The sequence below is a fragment of the Lathamus discolor genome, chromosome 2 (assembly GCF_037157495.1).
Source record: "Lathamus discolor isolate bLatDis1 chromosome 2, bLatDis1.hap1, whole genome shotgun sequence".
Classification (NCBI taxonomy): domain Eukaryota; kingdom Metazoa; phylum Chordata; class Aves; order Psittaciformes; family Psittacidae; genus Lathamus; species Lathamus discolor.
The window spans coordinates 97652752-97674027 of NC_088885.1; the positions used below are offsets into that span (position 1 = coordinate 97652752).

Consider the following 21276-nt stretch of genomic DNA (forward strand, 5'->3'; position numbering starts at 1 on the left):
CTCTGGACCTGCTACCTCCCACTCACATCCCACTAAATAAATAAACCTTGCTCAACAGAAAAGCAGTTTTGCTGTACTATGCTGATTAGCCTGAAAATTCTGCGTGAAAGGGCCCACTCGCAAGTAGCGCCTGCGAGCCCTCCTATGGCTGGTGCTCAGCACCCGGCAGGATTTGTCCCTAGATAAAAGTCATTTCTCAAGGGACCTTGTGTCTTACACAAGGAGACAAAAGTGAACGTACTTTTGGGTTTTGCGTGGGTATGTTTTTGTATGCGCACATGTGTGTGAGTGTATATATATATATGTATATATATATATTTAGTATATACAAAAGCAAATTCAGTCAAAATATATTTGTCTTGCTGGTCAGGCTTGTTACAGCAACCTACAAGAAACATTAGCTTCTCTGATATTTAATTATGCTATTATGTTTGCACATAAGCTTAAAAGTCAATACAAAAAGCAATACTTTTCCAAATATTATCTGCAGGTAAACCGGAAATATTAACTATAGTGATTAGAAGTCTGTTTCCCTATTGACACTACTATAAATCTTGATATAAGAATAATTTTTTCATAAAAGCACATCCAAACATAGTAAGTGATAAAATACCAGATTACTATCTGAAAACCATACAGTGACTCGATATCTGGGTTATCCTTTGCAGCAATTAGGCAATTCATTTGGCATCTGTTTGATTGTATAATTTAATTTTCCATATAAACAGCATAGTTTAAAAAAAGACAAAAGCTAGAATGTTTAAAGCTAACAAAAGATACAGTGACATCAGGTTGACATTCAAAAATTTCCTTAGCAAAATGACCAACAAAATTTTGACTTCATACAGTGCATATAAAGTTTTTTTTAGAACTAAACTTTTTAAATAGTATTTGAATTTAGCAAAACAGGAGCAAGATTTTAATATCAAAGTGCTAAACAGTACTGCCTTAGAAGTCACTGCAAATAAACTGTAAAATAACTCTGCTTGTGATTGGACAGATATTTTATATACAAATGGTTAATAAAAAGACACGCGCACACACACACGCACACAAATATAGGTATATACATATATATATATACACATTATATATATGTATATAGTTTTCCAACTGGCGTATCTGAGTCAGTGTGAACACCCCATTTAGTTATCATGTGTAACAGGGCTCCCATGAGCTGGCAGTCATTGCAATAAATACAGGCAAAGCCATTACAATATACCATGCATACAAACATTTATACAAATAAAGACACTATGCAACAAATTATTTCATATTAATATGGCATCAACAGTATAAACATACAAAAAGGAGTACGAACACGGAATGTTTAAACGCAGCCCACTATATCCTTCCTAGCACTTACATTCATACTATTTTACAAGACTTGCTTGTTCTTGAAAACCATCTTCTGTCTGTTTACTAACTAGTCGCTTGTGTTAGAAGTCTAAAACTGAACTATCCCTGATGCTGACCCTGTATGCTCCAATCACTGCTTACTCGGATTTCCTTAGCTAGGGAACAACTGAGCCACAATTGCTCCCGTGTCTTCCACATACATTTGTCAATAAGTCGCGCTACATGGAATCAAGTTTGGAAAACTCTGTCAGGTAAGTTAGTGCATGTAAATTTTCTCACTTGATTTCTTCCGTTTGTTTTGATAGTAAAATAAATTAGTTAATAAACGAGACTTAGTAAGACAGCACTTTAAAAAATTGCACTTGAACATGGGAGCTAACAGCCATTGTCATTTTGCTATATTTGATTTGTATGAAATGTTCAATTGAATGTACTCTGCTAAAAAAGTGAATTTCTGTTTCGATTGTGCTGATGTATGTGCCCTTGATGCAGGAAGTATGCTAAAGGTATTCTCACAAAACACATACTACCCTGGCAAACAACTATTCGCTGTTCTTGTTTTCAAATACAGCTTCTACAATTACTCCTCATACACCATGAGGTGTTAAACAACAGATTTAAAACAGTCATGTTAACCTTTTACTGCTGCTGGGATAGCATTGTCCAAAAGTGCCACATTAGCCATTTAAAAAACCCAAATCACACAAAAGAAAACAAAGAACACAACCCCAAAACAGTAAGCCAGTAAGTTTCAGGCCTCAGGTTGTAAGGACAAAGCGCCAGAAAAGACCTCATTTTAGACTCGGAGCTGCTTTTCTGTTAAGTGAGGGCAGAAATGTTAGCTGTAAGTCATGATCTGTTTGCCTGCTCTGGTGGGCATCTGCCTTTCCGGAGGGTGGCTAGACTCAGAAGGGTAAGGTGTCCAGAAACAGCCTGTCGATAATGGAAGGAGCTGGCACCAAATCTTCCAGTTTCAGGTAAAAGATGCGCTGCAGTCCCAGTGTGCAGAGAGAACGCAAGTCAGCCAGAACACCCAGTACCTTCGGCTCTGCGGACTCGAGCGGTTGTCCTTTGTTTTGGCAACTGAAAGTTAAGTGATCTTTCAAACTGCTTGTGATCTTGTTGCATAGCTCTTCCACTTTCTTTGGTTCTTTTAATCCATGCCGTTCTACAAAGACAGAGGAGAAAACACATCAGCATCCCTACCCAAAATCGAGAGAACTCATTTTCTTTGGTGCAACCCAAATCTATACTCTGGTACTCAAAGCAAAAAGTACTTTGAAAGTATAGCGTTTCTCAGAACAGTTGGGCTTATATGATGTCCGTTAATCTTTCTGTCACATGAAATAAGAGATTACAAGTGCCGTTTTCTCTTTAGCTGCTAAAATAGGTGGCAGAGATGCTCAAATACAATTTAAATTCTAGCACAAGCAGTCCAAGCATCCTGTGTATCTTGCATTATTTTCATGATATGAGACAGAATTAATTGGGTGATTTTCCAGCAAAACTATCACAGGAGGTGTTTTGGAGATTTCCGTGCTTCCCCACCAGTTGTGAATGCTCAATAACTATGGCAACCATTATTTATTCAGTGAATTCAAGTGGCGATCGATATCCTCAGCCAGCTCCATCAGTGCCCAGCCTAGAATTCCACCAGGAATTTGCAGACACTCTTATAAGAAACTAAAGGCACCTTATCACCCTTTGTTATTTTGATCAGGCATTGCTTTTTAGTTTATTCATCTTTAAAAGGTCTAAGATAAAAGAAGCCTGGAAGTTAACTATTTTGTTTTGACTGAGCAATTCCTAAGGAGAAAAGGCTGCTGTATTGTCCATCACAAAAACCAAAAATCGGCATTCCTGAAAGGAAAGGTAGCTGGGTACCTTTTTAAAGTACCAGTTTAAAATACTACAACGATTCTTTAAGCATAAGTAGAATGAATCAGATTTGTGCTGCATTGAAAGCAGGCTCTTTAGTGCTACACAGGGAAAGAATTTTGTGTTGTTTGCTATCCAGATTTAGTAGACAAATCAATACACCATTTCAGACCAATAATCTCAATTAATTTTGTGATGCTTTGATTTGACTTTGACTTTGAAATTCACAGTTAAGTAGGAGTTGGCTTCATAACAAAGTCATAATAATTTACATATGAAATAAAATTATACCAGATAGGGCTGTCAAAGAAAACGCAGGTTAAATCAATTTTAATCAACTTAATGTATAAAAACAGTGACAGCAGCAGACGAGGAGTAATTGTGGCAGTTCTCGTGTTTGGTGTATCTGAAATTTTCTGCCTTCCCTGGCTGTCTCCCCAGTCCCTGGCAGCCATGGGCCCTATAGTGCCCAGTGCTCCCAAACCTTGTTCCTCTACTCCAGAAGAAGCAAGCAATAGATATTTTCTCTGTCCATTCTCTAATGACCAGTGAAAAGAGTTCAGTTTCCTTTACTTCCAGAAGCAGTTTCCTTTAATTCCAGAAGCAGGCACACAGTGGTGCCTTGCCCAGATGGGCATATAAACTCCTCACCGGCTCCCCTTACTACCTGCTTTAGCAAGATGTTTGTGCCAAACCAATAAAACAGATGGGATTCAATGAAGGCAGTCAGAAATGTCAAGGTCTGCTTTTCCACTGATATTCACCCATTTTACACTTCTTTCAACTTTATTTACTTAGGCAAAGCTTGCTCCTGAAGAATACTGGTTTGGGATCAGAATCAGAGATGTGCAGACATGTATGTCTCCGGCCAGAAGGTCTATCATTTAAGTACCATCAATCTGCCCTGTTGCTTCAGAGCAGTACTCATCCAAGCAGTAACATCTGGTTCAGACATCTTTTTCACCTCGCAGGAACTAAAAACACTAGGTATTCTAAGTGCCTTGTTTACATTAAAACATGAGGAGTCAATGAATATTTAAAGCCTTTCCAGTAAATGGTGTGTAGTGTAATCATGCAAGCCTTAACTATACAGGTCACTGAGAGTAAATACTTAGGCAGATTCTGCCATTAAAAATCTTGGCAAATAAATATTTTATACAGGTTTGAAAAGCTGTAGGGTTTGGTTTTTTTCCCTCAGCCACTAGCCTACTGAGAGAATCTGCAGGACATTAAATTAATCTTGCAGTCTTTGAACAGTTCCCCTCTTTTAATCTGTTTTGAGGTTGTTTCCTGGCTGTGTAAATGAAGATACCTTTCTAAGTCTAGGGAGCTGAAATACTAGAATGGATCCAAAAATCTGACTACAAATCAGCAGAGCACATTTTTAAACCAGTGCCTCAGTAGGTCTGTACTTTGCTGCAGAGTATGGAAAATTATCTCTGGCTCTGGAGCGTACAGAAACACTGTTAACATTTCCAGCCAGAACTACACAGTCTTTGTCTCACACTGACAAGTTCAGAAGGTTTCCTGAACAAGCCGTGTCTTTGGTGGCTAGCCATGAAACGTGCCAGTGCAAAATACAGGATGTGCAAAGATCATATTAGTAGCCGTACTTCACATAACAAAATCCAGAATTAGGAGATACTCCATCCTTAAGCTTCTCTCTGGTTCTACAATATCAAAGAAGTCTCTGAAAACTCAAACTGTTCTCTCCTGCATGAATCGCCGTGCAATGGCCTTTGCTACTTGCAAATCTCTACAAAGGAAATTCCTTATGACTGGAATGGTCTCAGGGGTTTCCAGTCCCAAACCCCTAAGGCATCCCTCATGGACCTGTAGGAAGTCAAAGCCATCTACGCAGAAGCCCTTCAGCTACTAAAGGGCACTGCATGCCTTGGCACTGTTAACGCAGTCTCTGGTGCTGGGATCCAACAAGTTTCTGGGGAATGTACTTGTATAAGAAACTGTTCCTCTCTTTGGTAGACTTGGGGAATCCTGGGTCTAATTGACTCAAAGATTTAAATTTAATGGGGCTCAAATAGCAGGAAGCACATTTTCTTGTCTTTTCCACATGGCCATTTCTGTTTGCACAAAGAAAAACCCACAGTCTACTTAACCTTACTCAACTCAAGGGAGCAGTATGAGGCACCTGTGGTAAATGTGCAATGATGCTGAAGCTGATGGTCTCTAATCATTCTCCTTCTTCCACAGGATGTTCATATCCACACAGGAGTGATGAGGCCAAGATTTATCCCAAGGACAGCTAGTCAAAATGGATAGATTTTTCTCTAACTGATTGAGGTAGTGTGTAAATATTATTGTATTTAGACTTTCTCACAATGATAATTAAAAAGGCATGGGTAAAGTGAATATAGGATTTCTCAGCCTTGTGTTTTAGGAGAACATTGATTTTTTCAAGAAAAATGGTGATTTATGGCAAAGATGCTCTCCATAAGCCTGTCAAAATGATTCATCAGGAGTCTTGCCTCTAAAGCTCTGCAAACTTAGCAGCTCATCCTGGCAAACTGAATACAGCAAGTTTTTTACACCTTTTTCCCTTTCCCAGGAACCAAAATGCAGTTCTGTGCTATAATTACGCTGATCAGCAAAAACTTGATAGGAAGAAAGGAAAAGAGCAGGAAAACCCCTCGCCAGCTGTGCTAGTCCTTTTTTCCCTAATCCCTGACACAGGGCAGACTATGCAAGGCTGGGCAGAGTGCTACCTTTATAAGAAACACCTCTCAAAGAGTGTAAGGATTTCAAAGACCATGAGTACCTCAAAGAGCCTCTGTGCTCTTTGTCAGAGTGGGTCAGTTTTAACCTTAATTCATTCTGGGGTGTCAGCCAGATCAGAAACGCAACAGATTTACGCTGCAGACTTAAAATAGGCATCTTGATTGTCTCAGTTTCAATACAGATACCTGATTTTCTCTTCCCTCTTCACAATCCTCTTCCTCTTCTATAACTCACACACAAGGCTCAGTTGCCTTCCTGGTTGTCTCATGCACACGCTGTTACACAGCAAGATTGCAACTCATCAGATCCAGCAGTCTCCTTTCCTGCTGTAATCTGGCCCATGTTCATCCTGCATCACTCTCGGGCACTTCACAAGGGTGCCGTAGCTGGGAGCTCAGGCTTCTTGAGCTCCTCCTAACATCAGTGGAAGGCTGGGCATTTTTAGAAGATTATTACAATTTTGAGTGGTTGAATAATCTTCTGGAAGTGCCCTGTGTTAGCTCTGCAAGGTACTTAAAAGTCAGATGAGCTGAATGACCACACAGGACACCATTAGATTGCTCCCTCCTTTAAGAAAACCACAGCGTAACACAGAGGCTGCTGGTTGCTGTAGAAGGAAAGAGTTCTTGCCTCAGCAAAAGGGTGGGAGTGGAGAAGGAGGAGTGAGTGCTTCACTTTGGTGCTGACAGTATTTCCCTCAGCAAAGTGGCAGGGGGAAGGCAGACAATGCAATCTGGAGGGTGGTTTGGGGTTTTTTTTATATCTGGCTCTCCTACACTCCTCCAGTCTGCCACCTGCATGTATGTAGACCCAGCACAAGAAGCACCCACTCTGGAGGCTCCTGGAAACAGGACTGAAGGATAACTGCTGCTGAAGAGTAGGTGAGCCTCCCTTCCGCAGGGAAGTTGAACGAATTCATGTTCAGAAGGGAACTGCAGCAGCCAGACCCGTTTTAGCCAGACAGGACTCATTACTTTCTCTTAGTATGACTGATGGTGCTAAAAATTGTGTTCGTAAACTGGAACAGAAAGCCCAACAGCAGGAACACAAACACAAACTCATAATTAATTGAAACCTCACAATATGCTTCAATGTTCTGGTACCAGTCTAACAAAGCATTAAGAGTGTGAATAAGCCCAATATATACAGTGGTTCTGGGTTGGTCTGTAACACATTTAAAATGAAACATATGCTGAAAAACTTTGGCTGAATGAGGGTTTGAATGCTCTGTACTCAGCAGCACCCCACTGAGAGTGTCAAGTGGGCAAAACAATAATATTTTGATGTGGATAGAGAAAGGAAGAGGCTGAGAGGAAAAGCAAATCAACAAGAGAGAGAAAGAAAACACTAGCAGTTTTAGAGCAGGCAGAAATTAGAGTGCGCCCTTGAGATGATCTGCATTGGACCCTCAGTCTTTGTACTTACACCCAGTTAGGGAAACTGTAAACCCCATCATTAGGAATGGTCATTTGAGAAGTTAAGGAAGCATTTTCAAGAATAGGCTGAGCTAATATCTGGCCTACTCTGCAAAGTGTCATCACCAACACTATTTAATCCCACATGGAGTAGTTGTGAGGGAACACTTGTGGTCCATCCAGCCCACTAAACTGATAGAAATCATCCATGTGGAGCTAAGGACAGACCTTGTCCTAAGATGACCAGCATTTTTTTTTCCATGTTTTGGCTCATTAGAGTCTACATCCCAACAAAATAAGTAAGCCAAAAGACAATGAACAGGACAGAACTCATTTCTTGCTTTCATGGGGATGTGGGGAAAGTGTCATGTGTTTTTCCCTAACTACTTTCATCTGGCTGATGCTTAGAGTGCCGCTGATGTGCTCTGAAGGAAGTTGGGTCCAGCCCTTCTTACCCAGCTGAAGGAAGCAAAAAAAGAGAAGAGAGACAGAGAGAGGAAGATCCTAAAGGAGTACTTTAAAGAAAAAAAGATGTATTGGGGCATTGCAGAGTTTAACCGTTTGGAAGCCACCCACAATAAACCAGATTTCACTTCTTTCATTCTGGGTGCTCTTTCAAGCTGATGTCCTATCTGAAGGGACTTGAAAATTCAGCAGCAATCCAACAGGACGCTTTTCCTTCTAGGCAACATGCTGCAAATTCCCAGGAAACATAAAATAAACAGAAAATGCACAAATATATGGGCTTTCTAGTGGATTATACAATGCGAAATATTACAAAACCTTTTCCTGTTTATTTTATGTTGTGCATACTTCAGTTTTACTCAAAGCAAGCAGTGAGTTAGCAAGTATTATGATACTAGGTCTCCTGTCATTCTCTTAAAAATTACTCAACAGAGTGAATGGTCATATTTGCCTGTAACCACGCATCCTCTGCTGTGATCTGCAGCTGTGATTGAGATAGGACATAGAGCTTAGCTGCTCCAAACAAGTCAGCAGAGTTAGTTAAAGGGCTTTGGAACCACTGGGGCTGTTACTGGGGAGCTGGTTTGACATCCCTAAATGAGAGAACAGCCTTCATCACCTTGGGACACTGGGAACAGTGGAATGTGTTTTAGTCCCCAACGCTAATTTTTACATTCCTTCACTGGGAGAGAGATGTTAGCTCTCACTGACACCCTTGCAGGACTGAGAGAGAACATGCCAAAGAGAGTAGCAACTTCTCTTAGTTTTCTCTTTCAGCAATGCTGTTAATGACCAGTATACAAGATGGATTGTTTCCTAAGAGGACAACTTTGTTTGGGCTATGGACAGCACTCATGAAATCAAGAACAAACAGATCGTTCCCAGCAGCATTTTTTCTTCCCTGGAGGGACAATTCTTGAATTTGGTGCTACCTAAGATGCTGCGCAGTATTAAAACAAGCAATGACTATTATAGAACACGGGATTGTTGTCTTTCTTCTTTTTTTGGTTGAGCCATTAAGTCATAAAAAGTTGACTAATACAAAATGGAACTGGAGCATTTTGTGCAATAATAAGGAAAATCTTGCTCAAGCCAGCATTTTGGTTTTGCAGTATTGCTAATAAAATCAAACAACTAGACTCATAAAAGAGAATTTTCCTGCTCCTTCCTATCTTGCAGCCCAGTGACATAAATATCCGTCTGGGACATGGGAGATTCATGGTAGGATTCCTTTCTATTTGGAATCAGACCAGTGACTGGGCCTTGGGTGTCCCTCTGAGCACCAGCTTATCCCCACATCATCATATACAACAGCTATTCTGCAGCCCATGAAATATGTCAAATGGTCTCAACACAAAAGACAGCGACTCAATAGTCAGATACTCCATGTTCCTGGAAAAGGTAATTCTCTCATGCTCTGACTCACAAGGGCTTGAACCAGGGTTTGCTAACTACCTGTTGCCTTCAACAGTCCACTACAGGAGAGAAGAGTACCTTCACCAGAGATAAAGAACAGCAGCTAACCCACCTATATCTAAGCCAAGCCTCAAAACAATGCTTAAAACGTTCAACAGATTTAGCTTTCCAAAATTCATCGTTATTATTTTTTTCTCTTTTAGTGGGACTTGCTGAAAACCAGCAGATGGCTTGTTATACTCAAACCATAGGGAGAAGACAAGAAGCCATTTCTCATGGGATGCCACAACAGAGGCAAATCTCAAGGCTTTTCTGAATACACTTCAATATACTATCACTGAGAACATATCCGAAGAACTATGCCCACCAGCATTTTGTGCCATAATTACCTGATTTCCTCTTTCAGGTTGTTGGTGGTTTTTTTATACCGCTATAAAGTAGCATCCATTTTCAGATGAGCAAATTTCTGGCTAAGTCCCTAAGCTAGCTAGCTAGCTGCTCTTCGAGGACTGAAACCTGTGAATATAAATCACTAGACACAGGAGTTTCAGTCTAATTTAGATGGCCTGAAAGTATACTCTGTCCTTAAGAGCGCGAACCAGCAGATATATATTGGCCTCATGAGATAGAAGAATGAGCAGAAAACGACATTCATTTTAAGTACCATGTCATACAGGTGAAAAAAAAACAACCACAAACCAAACAAGAAAAGCCTGACAAATTCAGAAAACCTTAAAGCTTTTATGGACAGAAATGGGCCCCTTTTAAAGGCAACAGTTACTTCCATTTGATTAGAAACTTGGGAAGACCAGCACAATATAGCCAACTCCTGAAAGGGTTATTATCAAGGAGAGGAAGAAAAGTGGGGTGTTACCCGTTAAAAGCTATTTCTGTTAAATATCTTAGGGTAACCTGAGCCAGCCACTGGACAACTTTGACACTTCCTGTAAGGGCAAGCAACCAGTGTCTAACTGAACAAAGAAATATCATGTTAAAACAGGGCAGGGGCTTGTAAGGAGAGTAACTTTTCTTCCTGTACAATAGCTTGTTCCACATTCACTTAGCTTGCTGTGGGTTCTGTTCATTGACCCGCATCCTCTCAGTCTCCAGGAAAATAATCAAGAATAAGCTATCTGTGTCTATCTAAAAAAGACATATCTACAATATAATAACTAATCTAACTCAATGATATGTGCTACATATACGTGAGCATATATGCCTGTTTATAAATATATACAGAGAGACACAGCACCTGTTCTTGACTTGTAGATATCTAAGTGCGTTCACATACCTATTATATATGTATACAGGTTTGTATAGACATACACATATATAACTGCATTTATAATACATATATGTGAGTATTCATGAACACATGTCAGTGGATGTTTCTATATAGGAGTAAAAAATAAGTTGGCAATGTTCTTTCTCACTTTAACGTATCACTCATTTTCAAAATTATTCATACCCAACAAAGCAACTGCAAGGAGTTATTCTGGACTTGAGCATTTTATCAAAGAAACAAGAATCTGGACCTTAAGGTACCATTTTCAACTGCAGAAGAAAATACTTGTCTTAAAAACCACGTTACATGTTTACCCTAACCCTTCACCAAAATGCAGAGAGGAAGTGTATCACCAAACTCTGAACCCAAAACCCTGGCCCCATCAGATATCAACAGGAATTGGCCAATTTTAGTTTTTATATTTGCCATTGAGCATTTTATCCCATCAATTCATCCTAGGTAAAATGAAGACTAGAGCTGATATTTTGAGGCCAATGCCTGTAAACTAGTGGATGCCTGAACTGCAAAAGGAAATCAATATCCACCCCAGTGGAGCTATAGCATCCGAGGCACGCTGGAGCCCTGTCTCACACTGATGACACAGTTGTACCTTTACACTACCAGCTCTTCTGCAATGAGTGCGAGGCTCTGCAAAGATGACAGCTTCTCTGACTTCCACTGTATGGCTGTCAGACACCCCTACTCCTGACCTTCCCTGTTTCCATCAGCCACGCTTCTTCAATTGCAAGAAGCCCAAGGTATGCAGTGTGCACTTCAAGGAGCTTTGTTGTTTCAGGAATGGGAAAATTAGACTTTGTAAGGTTATGCTCCCCCTTTTTTTGTACTTACTAGACAGATCAGGCAGATTTTGTCATTAGTTTCTTGCTGCTGTTCATCCCAGCAGGCAGAAGGGGTGATGTGATCACATGCACACCCAAAAGCTTTTGTACAACTGTGAAAGAGGATTTTTTTTCCTTACTTGTCTCCAATTTTCTCTCTTAAGAAAGCAGTACATGGACTGCCTACAGTAGCTGGGCTAATGAAAGCAGCCCGTCTGCCCTTGTGAAGCTGCCAGCTGTCTGGGCTGGCTATCTTGCTGAGACATGAGCTATACTAACTCTCAAGCTACCTTAATATTAGTATTCCTACACAGAAGACCTAGCTCTGGTCGTTTTATTAGGCTTTTCTTGGTACTCAGCATGTATTTTGAACATTTTCATAGGAGCTACACACAATTTGCTTGGAAGCATTTTGCTTTTTAGAGGCTATTCTGCGAAAACAACAAAACCATGAGGAAATAGAGTTAGATTACATTTTAATGCAGGCATCTGATAGCGTAATGTTAGTCCACAATTTCAGTATGGTCATTCCAATACTTAAAAATCATACGCACTTTACCCTGAATACAGCTAAATTAACTGAAATTGCTTGAATCTACATTAAAGCATAGCACTATGGTCTGAAGCTTTCTATTGACAAAGGAGCACTTACCTGTAATCATAGTTAGAGCTGATAAACTTGCTAAGGCTGGGATATCAAGGTTAAGGCTCTTTAAGTTTAAGGAAAAGTCTTTAATAGAGTCGAGCCACTCCCCAAATCCACGAAGGCACTGAAGTCTATGAAGCACGAGTCCATTGCAGAATACAAACTTATCCTCAGCAGTATCAGACCTCAAATAAAAATAATTGAAAAAATTATAAATGCATCTTCTACTTTACAGCAAAATGCATAACCAGTTTTGAAGTGTCTGTCATTTAAAATCCAAGGCATATTATCCTGAGACATATGTGGGCATTCACGTTTACAATATGCTTCTCCCTTGGGGCCAAAGTACAACAAACAAGCTCCTGTGATTGCTTACTTGGTAGGGTTATAAGCCTGAGGTTAGCTGTAGCATGTGGTGTAGACTGTCTAATTAGTTAAGATTTTGGTCCTGCCCAAAGGCATAAACAGAGAAGACATTTTACATTAAATACTGTAGGTTTGATCCAAAGGAATACTAAGCAAGTGCATTTTGAAATGTAAAACTAATAAAAAATGGAGAAAGAAGAGATTCTGCACCTCTCAGCATTTACTTTCTCTCATCTGCATTTTTCAGATGGTAAAAATTGATAAGGAAAAAACAATGGAAAATACATGCAATAATGGACCACAATACACAGCACACCATAAACTCTTTTATATGAAAATGTGTGTGTAAGATAGATGTTACAGCCAAGCTCCTCTCTCCTTCCCCTCCCCATTCCCAATACCCCTCATAAAAATGCATGCAAAGGTCACTTTCAACCTAAGGAAACAGGGCATAATTCAAATCACCAGCCTGGAATTTTCTCAGTCCCTGAAAGTGTTTTAGGTAAAGTGTCTTAACTAATGCTACACTGACAAATAGCATCTCACTCTATTAAATGACTTGGTATTCAGTAGAAAAGCAATCTGAACAAGATTTTAAATCTTCTTCATCCCTTTCAAAAATGGATGACAAAGATGTGCATGCACAAAAGGAGGGGAAAAACAAAAAGCCTTCACACTGAAGGTGCTTTTCTATAGTTTATGCTGATGAGTATGAAGCAAATAGTACCTCAGGATCAATTTTGATTACTATGGAAGAAGAGGATGGGGTATATCAAATAAAAAGAAGCACATTAGCAAGACCTGTGTTCTCTTTTTAAATCATGTTTTTTGGGGTTTTTTTTCTGCAATGTAAAAGAAATTAAACACCATATCCTTTGGACACAGACATTGCTGATGTTCTGTGGGTTGTTTTTTTTTTTGGTCCCACTGACAATGTTCAAAGATAGCACCATATTTATTCCTTAAAAATATTTAGGTGGATGATTTTTCACATCATCTTAAAAGGAAATGAAATAAATAGTTACCTGATGGAGAGTCTTAGTACAAACAGCTCCAAAAAAGCTGATTCTATGAGTAATGTCTGATCTTCTTTTGGGAGGTCAGTAAATCCTGGGATTTTTTCTGCCCAGCCTCTAGTTATGTCAATGGAGGCAGTCAGAAGGTTATAGAACTGTTGTACATGTTCTGCATCTGTGCCTGCAGCAGCCTGATCAGTGGAACAGTACTAAAATGAAAGCCACAGAAAGCAACGTTATGTGCATTTAAGGGCATTCTGTGAAACATACTTCATTACTTGCCCAACAACATCTTCTTCTGTGGCAAAGCTGGTATTATCAAAAGCATAGTAAATAGGTCTATATCTATCTACCTATTTGGCTACCTATGGGCATTTTGCTGTTCAGATGTACATTGCAAAAATATTTCCACATGTACAGAAAATGTTTAACATTTATAAATAAAATATAATAATTATCATCACATTTCACAAGTACCTGTATGCTATTAGTAAACAGAAACAGAAACCTGGTGGGTAGGATAATTTCCATCACACTAGAAGAGGAGTATTATTTAGCGTGCTACAATTAAACACTTTTCCCATTGACGAATATCTCTCAGTGTGTCCAAAACACAGATTTCTTCCAAAACCTCTGCAATTGCATTTTATCTGACAGCGATAGAGACACGTCAGATAAATCATGTTTTATCTGACACATGCAGCATTGCTTCATTTGAATACAGAATTGGTTCAAAGTAAAAAAGCTGCCCCATAATACCTCTCACCCTTCAAATAGAAGCATTTAAGGTTCAGGAGAACCTATTATCCTGCTTATATGGCTGTAACTCTTCTAGGCAACCATTTGACAGACCCAGTTTGCTCAGCCTCCCCGTGACCCCCTGACAACTCCCTCCCTGCTATCTCCTACTTCCCCACCAGTGGATCCCTGTCACCCCCCTGCTGCTGCTCTCTCCCTTGGCAGAAAATAGAACACAAGCTTTCATGGCTTACTCCAGCTCTGTGCTGCTGGTTTGCTGAACAGGAACTGGGTAATTTAGCATTTATTGTAACAGCTTCCTCACCATCATACATCTGGTGGGTTATTTCTGGAAGAGATTTCATACCCATTCTCTCTCAGGGATTCAGTCAAGGAAAGGCTGAGTGGTCTCCATAGCTGAAAGAACTGTACACGCCCTCTGGCAACAACTTGCCACATGCAGCTAGGGCTTCACTCCATCAGCCTAAAGGCCTCCCTAGCAACTCCCCAAGCCAGAATGGAAGCAGGAAGACACAGCTCTCTTTTCCATCATTATCAGTGGGCTGGCAGCCTGGGGCGGGGGACCTTATTACAGGCATGCCACTGAAGCTGCAGATATCACCCAAATTGCTATCTGCAACCCAAAAGACACCTCTGTGCAGGAAAAAGAGAGGGGGACAGCAAGCAGAACTTCTCAGGTGGGTGTCCTGCTCTCTGCCCATCCTATTTGGAGCTGGTTGCTGTTGGTACATAAGGGATGAAGTACACAGTGTCAGAGTTGCTGACTGATTGGAGAACCAGAGCAATCCTAGAAACCTCTGGCTGTATCTGGAGTACTGGTGCTGGCCCTGAATGACTCTGTTCTGCTTGCCCAACGCTAACTGCATGAGTTTCTCATGGTAAGCTTCAGCTCACATCTCTAGTCTGCTAGTGAAACGCGTAATCCCTCTTTACAAAGTTCACGCAGAGACAAATTCTGCCCCAGCTACTCTGGAGAATCATGTCACAGTGAAGTAGGTAGAGCCCAAAATACAGAGTGGAGCAATGGTAGAATAATATTTATGCTGAATCATTTACATTTTCACTCCCCCATCAGAATGGAGCAGTTGAGCAGCATGAACTAGCTACTGCTGGCACTGGACCTCAGCAACATGTGCTGGGGTGATTAGTGGGTAGAAAAAGAGTATGTGCTTTTTCAGACACCTTGCATGTTCTGGACCTTCTTAAAATGAAGCTGTGGAGCAAGCCAAGCTAGTGTGCGTCCTGGCTCTGGGAGATGTGCTTTGCTAGGCAGGAGCTGAATAATGTCCTCCTTTCAGCACAGGGAAACCAAACAGGCTGATGGAAACTCCTGCTTTGCCATAGGTACTGTTAAAGCAAGAAACATGCTTGATCCTTTGAGCAGTGAAGAGGACAGAAAAGCAAAGGAAAAAAAATACTACCCTAAATTCATTCTAAATATAACTTATCCCAAGTCAGTGTAATTACGCCAGTTATTAATTTGTCCCAAATATTTATAAAACACACCTTTAGCAAAAGTAAGGCAAAGTTTTCATGTTTTCTAATGAAATTGAATGCAGCATTATGTCACATAACTGTAAATGCTACAGTATGGTATATTCCACATGGGGCACTTAATTAAATTGAATACATCTAAAAGAATTATAACCTGTATTTGTTGTTGCAGTTTATCCCATGAGAACAATTTCAGAAGAAAGGTAAAAAGTTATATGGAATTGTATAATGTTTACCTGCTTTAATACATCACTGCTCACTACAAAAAGTTTGCACTTACAAAGAATAGCTAAACTAAAATATCATTTACTTGTTACAGACTTAGCAGTATAAAAGTAACCATAAACAATATGTGTGGTTCTGGTTTATGCACCAAAACCGGTGGGTTTTTCCATGATAATTTCATTGAGAAGAGGTGAAATTTGACCTAACTTTTGACCAAGACAGATGGCAAGCCTGCCCTTGGTCAGGAAGCCATGGCCGGGAAGGGAACAAATCTGCATTTCTTAACCTGCCCTATGCAAACTGGAAGCAAGCTGTGAGAAAGCCAGGAGACAAAGCTCTGCCTTACTCCCTTGCTCAGAGATCCTTTGGGAATTAAATGAAACCTGACTGTTGCTCAAGGAAAGGGTTGCATGTGTAGCAAGCAACATTAACTTGCATGGTATATCTAAAGAGGTACAGAAAGCCCTGATGTTGGAGAGCCTTATAGCACAACCTAGCTCTACTTTTTGCCTGCTTTCATCTGACCTTCACCAACTGCTACAGCTGCAAACCCCCAGCAATAACAGAGGAGAAGCTATGCTTGTTTGTATGAAAGCCCTAGTCTTTGCCTAGTTTTGTGGCTGGGGAAGGAGGGGGGATTATTACCTAAATGTTGCACTCCTCCTCCAAAAAGGCAACACTTCTATTTAAGTCAGTGGCTAATCTGCAAGAATAAGGACAAGAAGATAGAGGGTCTGTTTCTCATCTCACTTACTCGGAAGTGTAAACTCGGGGAATTGCACCAGTAAAACAGGTGTAAGACCGGACTGCGGCCCTTGGCCTTTAAGGAGTTCATAAACCAAACTCTCTTCCTGGCAATTGCTTTTTTGAAACCAAGGACCTAAATATACCTTTGCTGTGGATTGGTAAGTTAAAACCAGTGCTGAAAAAAAAGTAGCCATGTTCTGAACAGAACCGGTTCCAACCTGGTTTGGTTTAAAATTCATGGCTTACGTAAATTTGTTTTGGGGTTTGGTTTCTAGGGTTTTTCTTTTCGAGTGTGTAGGGGTTTTTGGAGGGAAGGAGTTCCTCTCCAAAGCTCTTATCAGTGCTTTTAAGGCGGTAAAGACTTTACGGCTTGTAAACATGAAGACCATGCTAAACATTAAGGTCACGTCTGCAGAAGTGTTAGGACTGACTCCGAAGCCAAATTTCCAGATCTACCCATTTGTGGTGCTCAGCAGGGGTACGGCATAGCTGGACATGCCAGAAGTTTGTCTTTACGGGTACAGGATTATGCTTCAAAGGGCTTTTTTTTATCATGGCAGCGTGCTTACAGCATATTTCATTCAGTTAACTTCAGTTTTTACACAGCACTTGTTCCTGATCTCCCTTAACTTTCCTCTGTAAGTATGAAGCTTATAAAAACAATAAGAATCTATTAATTCCTTTAAGCATATTTTTGTCTTTTCAGTAGTGCTGAGCACAACAATTACATATTTTATTGTAAAGCAAAACCTAGCTATTACTATGTCCTAACAAACAATTGTGCTTAACCTTTTAGCTACCAAGACGAAATTAATTTACTGTCAATCATATGCTTCCTGTAATGTCCAACAGAATTGTTCAACAGTCAGGTCTGTTTTCGTTAAAAGAGAAATAATTACTGAAGGACAAAGAAAAAAGTCACGTAAAACCACACAGTTTTCATTCAGTTCTTTGTAAATGCAAAAGATCTTTATGCCTACAAATAAATAAATACATAAGGTCAGATACTGCTTTCATGGCCTGGGCTGCTATATGCTTGTAATTCTGTGGAACTCAGCAGATTTCTGTCAAAGAGCACAGCTCATCACATACCTCGGTATTTACAGAATGACCCCCTGAGACATCCTGGTTAAGTTAAAATATGTCTAAATATGGCTAATGCATTCTCCCCCTAAAAGGTTGTCAGATACTGAATAGCTAGATTCTTAATAATAATTAGGGAAATTATATGATTGTGTATTTACAGATTAGCAAGAAGAAAAGATGTTACAGCACGCTTAAAATTGCTAAATTATATATGCAAATACAGTCTAAAAGAGAATAATGTAGGTTTTATATCATTATAAACAAATACATTTTAGTACTGAATATTACTTAGCAACAAGTGATAAATGGCCAATGTAGATGTTGCCTGAATAGAGCTGTATTTTTTCAAGTCTTAGATTTAATAATTTTTCATTAAGGGGAAGGAATTTTATCCTGGTTTTCCTCAGCTGGATTTTCTTTCTTTTCCTATATCTACCTGCCTAAAAATGTATTTAACAAGCCATTTAAATGCTGTATTTTAATAACTATAGAACAGTTTTTTAAGCTTTCAAGATATTCCATGAATATTTAAATGATGACTATGATACATAAAAGAACAAGGTTACAAAAATGTATAATCTCTGGTAAAGCTTTGCTGAGGCAGTTTTTCAGATTTTTTTTCTCTTAAAAGGCTTGTTTTACAAATGTGAATTTTACTGAAGAAATACTCATGCTGGGCTATTCAAGGCCAGACCCTGGCCCCATTTGAACAATGGCAAAATTCTATTGATTTCAATAGAAATGGCCCTATCCATCCAGTGCTACTTTGCGCAACCCTTATCTCTGAATATTAGGGAAGTGCTATTAGATTTTAGCCTTCAGAACCTGGAAATTAAGATACTGGACATGTGAGCACTGCTCCTAGTTTGGTAAATTAATAGATTGTAAAGTGATTGCTAGTGTTTTGGCACAGCCTTTTGCAAGAAGAACGCTCTGTTTATCCATGCATTTTTGCTTTCAGTCACCCATTGAATATACTGCAGGTAATTTTGCGTCTAAGATCCTCATGATGGATAGTTCCTAACAGGAATTTCTACTGTACCTCCTTTCCCCTCATCACTCACCTACCATGAAAAGACATGTCTGGCTGGACAAATTTCTACCCTAATCCAAATTTCACATTTAGTCTCATTTTAGCAAACCAGCTGGTAGGTAGAAATGCAGCCTGTGAGTCATTTCTATGTGGAAAACAAAGAAGCAAAGAAAAGTGAAACATACTCTTGAATAGTCAAGCTCCCTGGGCGTGGAGTCGGTTAAAGCTCGTACAAGGGCGTTCATCATGCTGATGGGAGGAGAAGGCGGGGAGGGCTGAGAGGGTTCTTGCTGTAAGGGGCTCTTTGGTTTGGAAGGCAGCCGACCTCTTCTCCCTTTCAGGCTGTCAGTACGGACAACTAGGTAACAACATAAAAAGCAGGAATCAGTTGTGAAGATACCAGTAATGCTGGATCAGAATGAACACCTGCTTTTCTTATAGTCATCAGCCCAGCAAAAGTAAGAGCATTCTCCAGTTTCAGCACATGCTCTTGATGCCTTTGATTGCAAAAGAACACAAACGATACCAAAATTGCGTCAGACCTATGATCGTAAGCAGTAATGTAGCTGCTTACTTAAAGCCCAGCTGTGTTCCTACTGTTCATGCTTCGTTTGCAGCACGTCTGTGTGCCCATGTATGTGTGCCCATGCACACACACAGACACTCTGCTGCCAAAAGAAAACTGAGTGTGAAACACAAATTCTATTGTTCTTACTACTGGTGCACCTTTTAAAAGGCACAGTTGTTCATTCAAAGTCATTTTAGCTTTCTTAAAGCATTTGAAGGCATATGGCCACGCTGTATAGGTTACATTATCCATGTCAGTATTTGCAATGGGACTGCTCATGCAGTATTACTCACATACTTAAATATTTGCAAAATTGGGACTAATGAGTTGATCCTGTTTCCATTTAAATTAATTGCAAATTTACAATCAGCTTATGGGAATGAGACAGAATCCTATGTCAAAATGCACACAAGCCAGTGCAGCCCCTGGTGAGATAACAGGGGGAAGCCAACAGCATTATCGAGCAATGTTCAAAGTTAATAAAGGAGACATTTTGGCCAGTGTCAAATTATCCTCTTGTGACCTTGCTGTTCTTGAACTCTGGGTTCTAAAGTCTAAATATGATAATATGGGTGAAAAGAAGAAAATCAATACATTATTACACAAATACACACATTTAGGGGTAAGCTATGAATCCCACCACTATAAAATTCCCTGTAAAGAGACCTATATCCACACAGACACAAACACAGGTTCATTAAATGCAATATTTCAGTGTCTGGGATGATAATAGCAATAGTCCTTACCTTCTTTAACCATGCCGACGCTGAGACACTTCTGAAACCGGCAGTATTGGCATCTGTTACGACGTCTCTTGTCCACTGGACAGTTTTTGTTTGCCAGACAAACATATTTTGCATTTTTCTGAACTGTTCTCTGCAGAAATGCAACACAAAACCGGCAAACCGATCATTTCTTGAGCAACTTAGAACCTGACAAAATGTGTTTTAATTACAACATGAAAAGCGACAGTGCAATTCATATAATTAGATAAAATTAATTTCCTAACACGCTAGCCTGCAGGAAAAACAATTTTATTAGTGTTAGCTGCTGACAATGAAAATCATCTAGGATTGTTCTGAAGCAAGTCTCTGGAGACAGGCAACTTTGAATGATAAAATCATATCTGAAATTACCAGGTCATCACATCTACCTTTGGGGATTAGATTATCTCCGCTTTTAATATCCCTTTGGGAACAATTTTCTACTTGGTTCATTCCCTTGATTATTGCTGACCTTATTAAAATAAAATCAAAATGATCTGCAATGTATTTCTTTTGGTATGACTATTGTTAGTCAAATACCACAATAACTGGTTTGGTTAGCCATTAAAATCATTGGGGAGAAAATACAAATACCAGAAACCCCTACAAAATATGGTTAGCTCAATATTCTGGGAAAGCTAACCTGACCTGGGAAAAAAAAACCAAACCAGGCAGAATTATTCTGTATATACATTTAATTGACTCTAAAATGATCTTAAGACTATACAATAAATCTAAAATTTGTAAAAACCTGGTAAGCTTTGAGAGAATGTAACAAATATTGATGCAAAAATGTAGTATGTTTTCCCATCCTTAAAATCAAAGATACGTCAATAAATAACTTGGTACCAAGAAAAGAGACTTTAAGAGGACAGGCATCAGAACAGGAATAGATTTATCAACTCAGCATTCAGTATTCATTTTTTCACCACCATTGAATTAATGGATAAATGTTATTTCATAATTTGTGTTACTTTTCAGCTAACAGCCTCAATGTACTAAATGTAAGAGCCACAGCAAATACTTATCATTGCGCTTTGGAGCTGAAAACTGATTAATTTTGCAGAATAAGCTGGAGATACTGCTCCCAGTCAAAGATATAACTATTGATTGCCACAAGGTCAGGATCGGGCCCACAAGAGCTGCTATTTCCAGGTTATTTGTGTCCCCTTTTCCAGT

The 21276-nt window shown here is 39.6% G+C and overlaps 1 protein-coding gene across 2 annotated transcripts in view; it reads right to left on the reverse strand.

The window, feature by feature from the left end:
• Positions 1 to 349: 349 nt before the first annotated feature.
• The window catches only part of NR4A3 (nuclear receptor subfamily 4 group A member 3), a 28449-nt gene continuing 7522 nt past the window's right edge, over positions 350 to 21276 (reverse strand). For both annotated transcript variants that reach the window (XM_065667839.1, XM_065667840.1), the window contains 5 exons: positions 20080 to 20209; positions 18951 to 19123; positions 13431 to 13630; positions 12046 to 12224; positions 350 to 2527 (listed from right to left, as the gene is read on the reverse strand). In XM_065667839.1, the coding sequence (XP_065523911.1) occupies positions 2265 to 2527; positions 12046 to 12224; positions 13431 to 13630; positions 18951 to 19123; positions 20080 to 20209 (945 nt within the window). In that variant the 3' untranslated portion in view covers positions 350 to 2264. The remainder of the gene's footprint in view (positions 2528 to 12045; positions 12225 to 13430; positions 13631 to 18950; positions 19124 to 20079; positions 20210 to 21276) is intronic.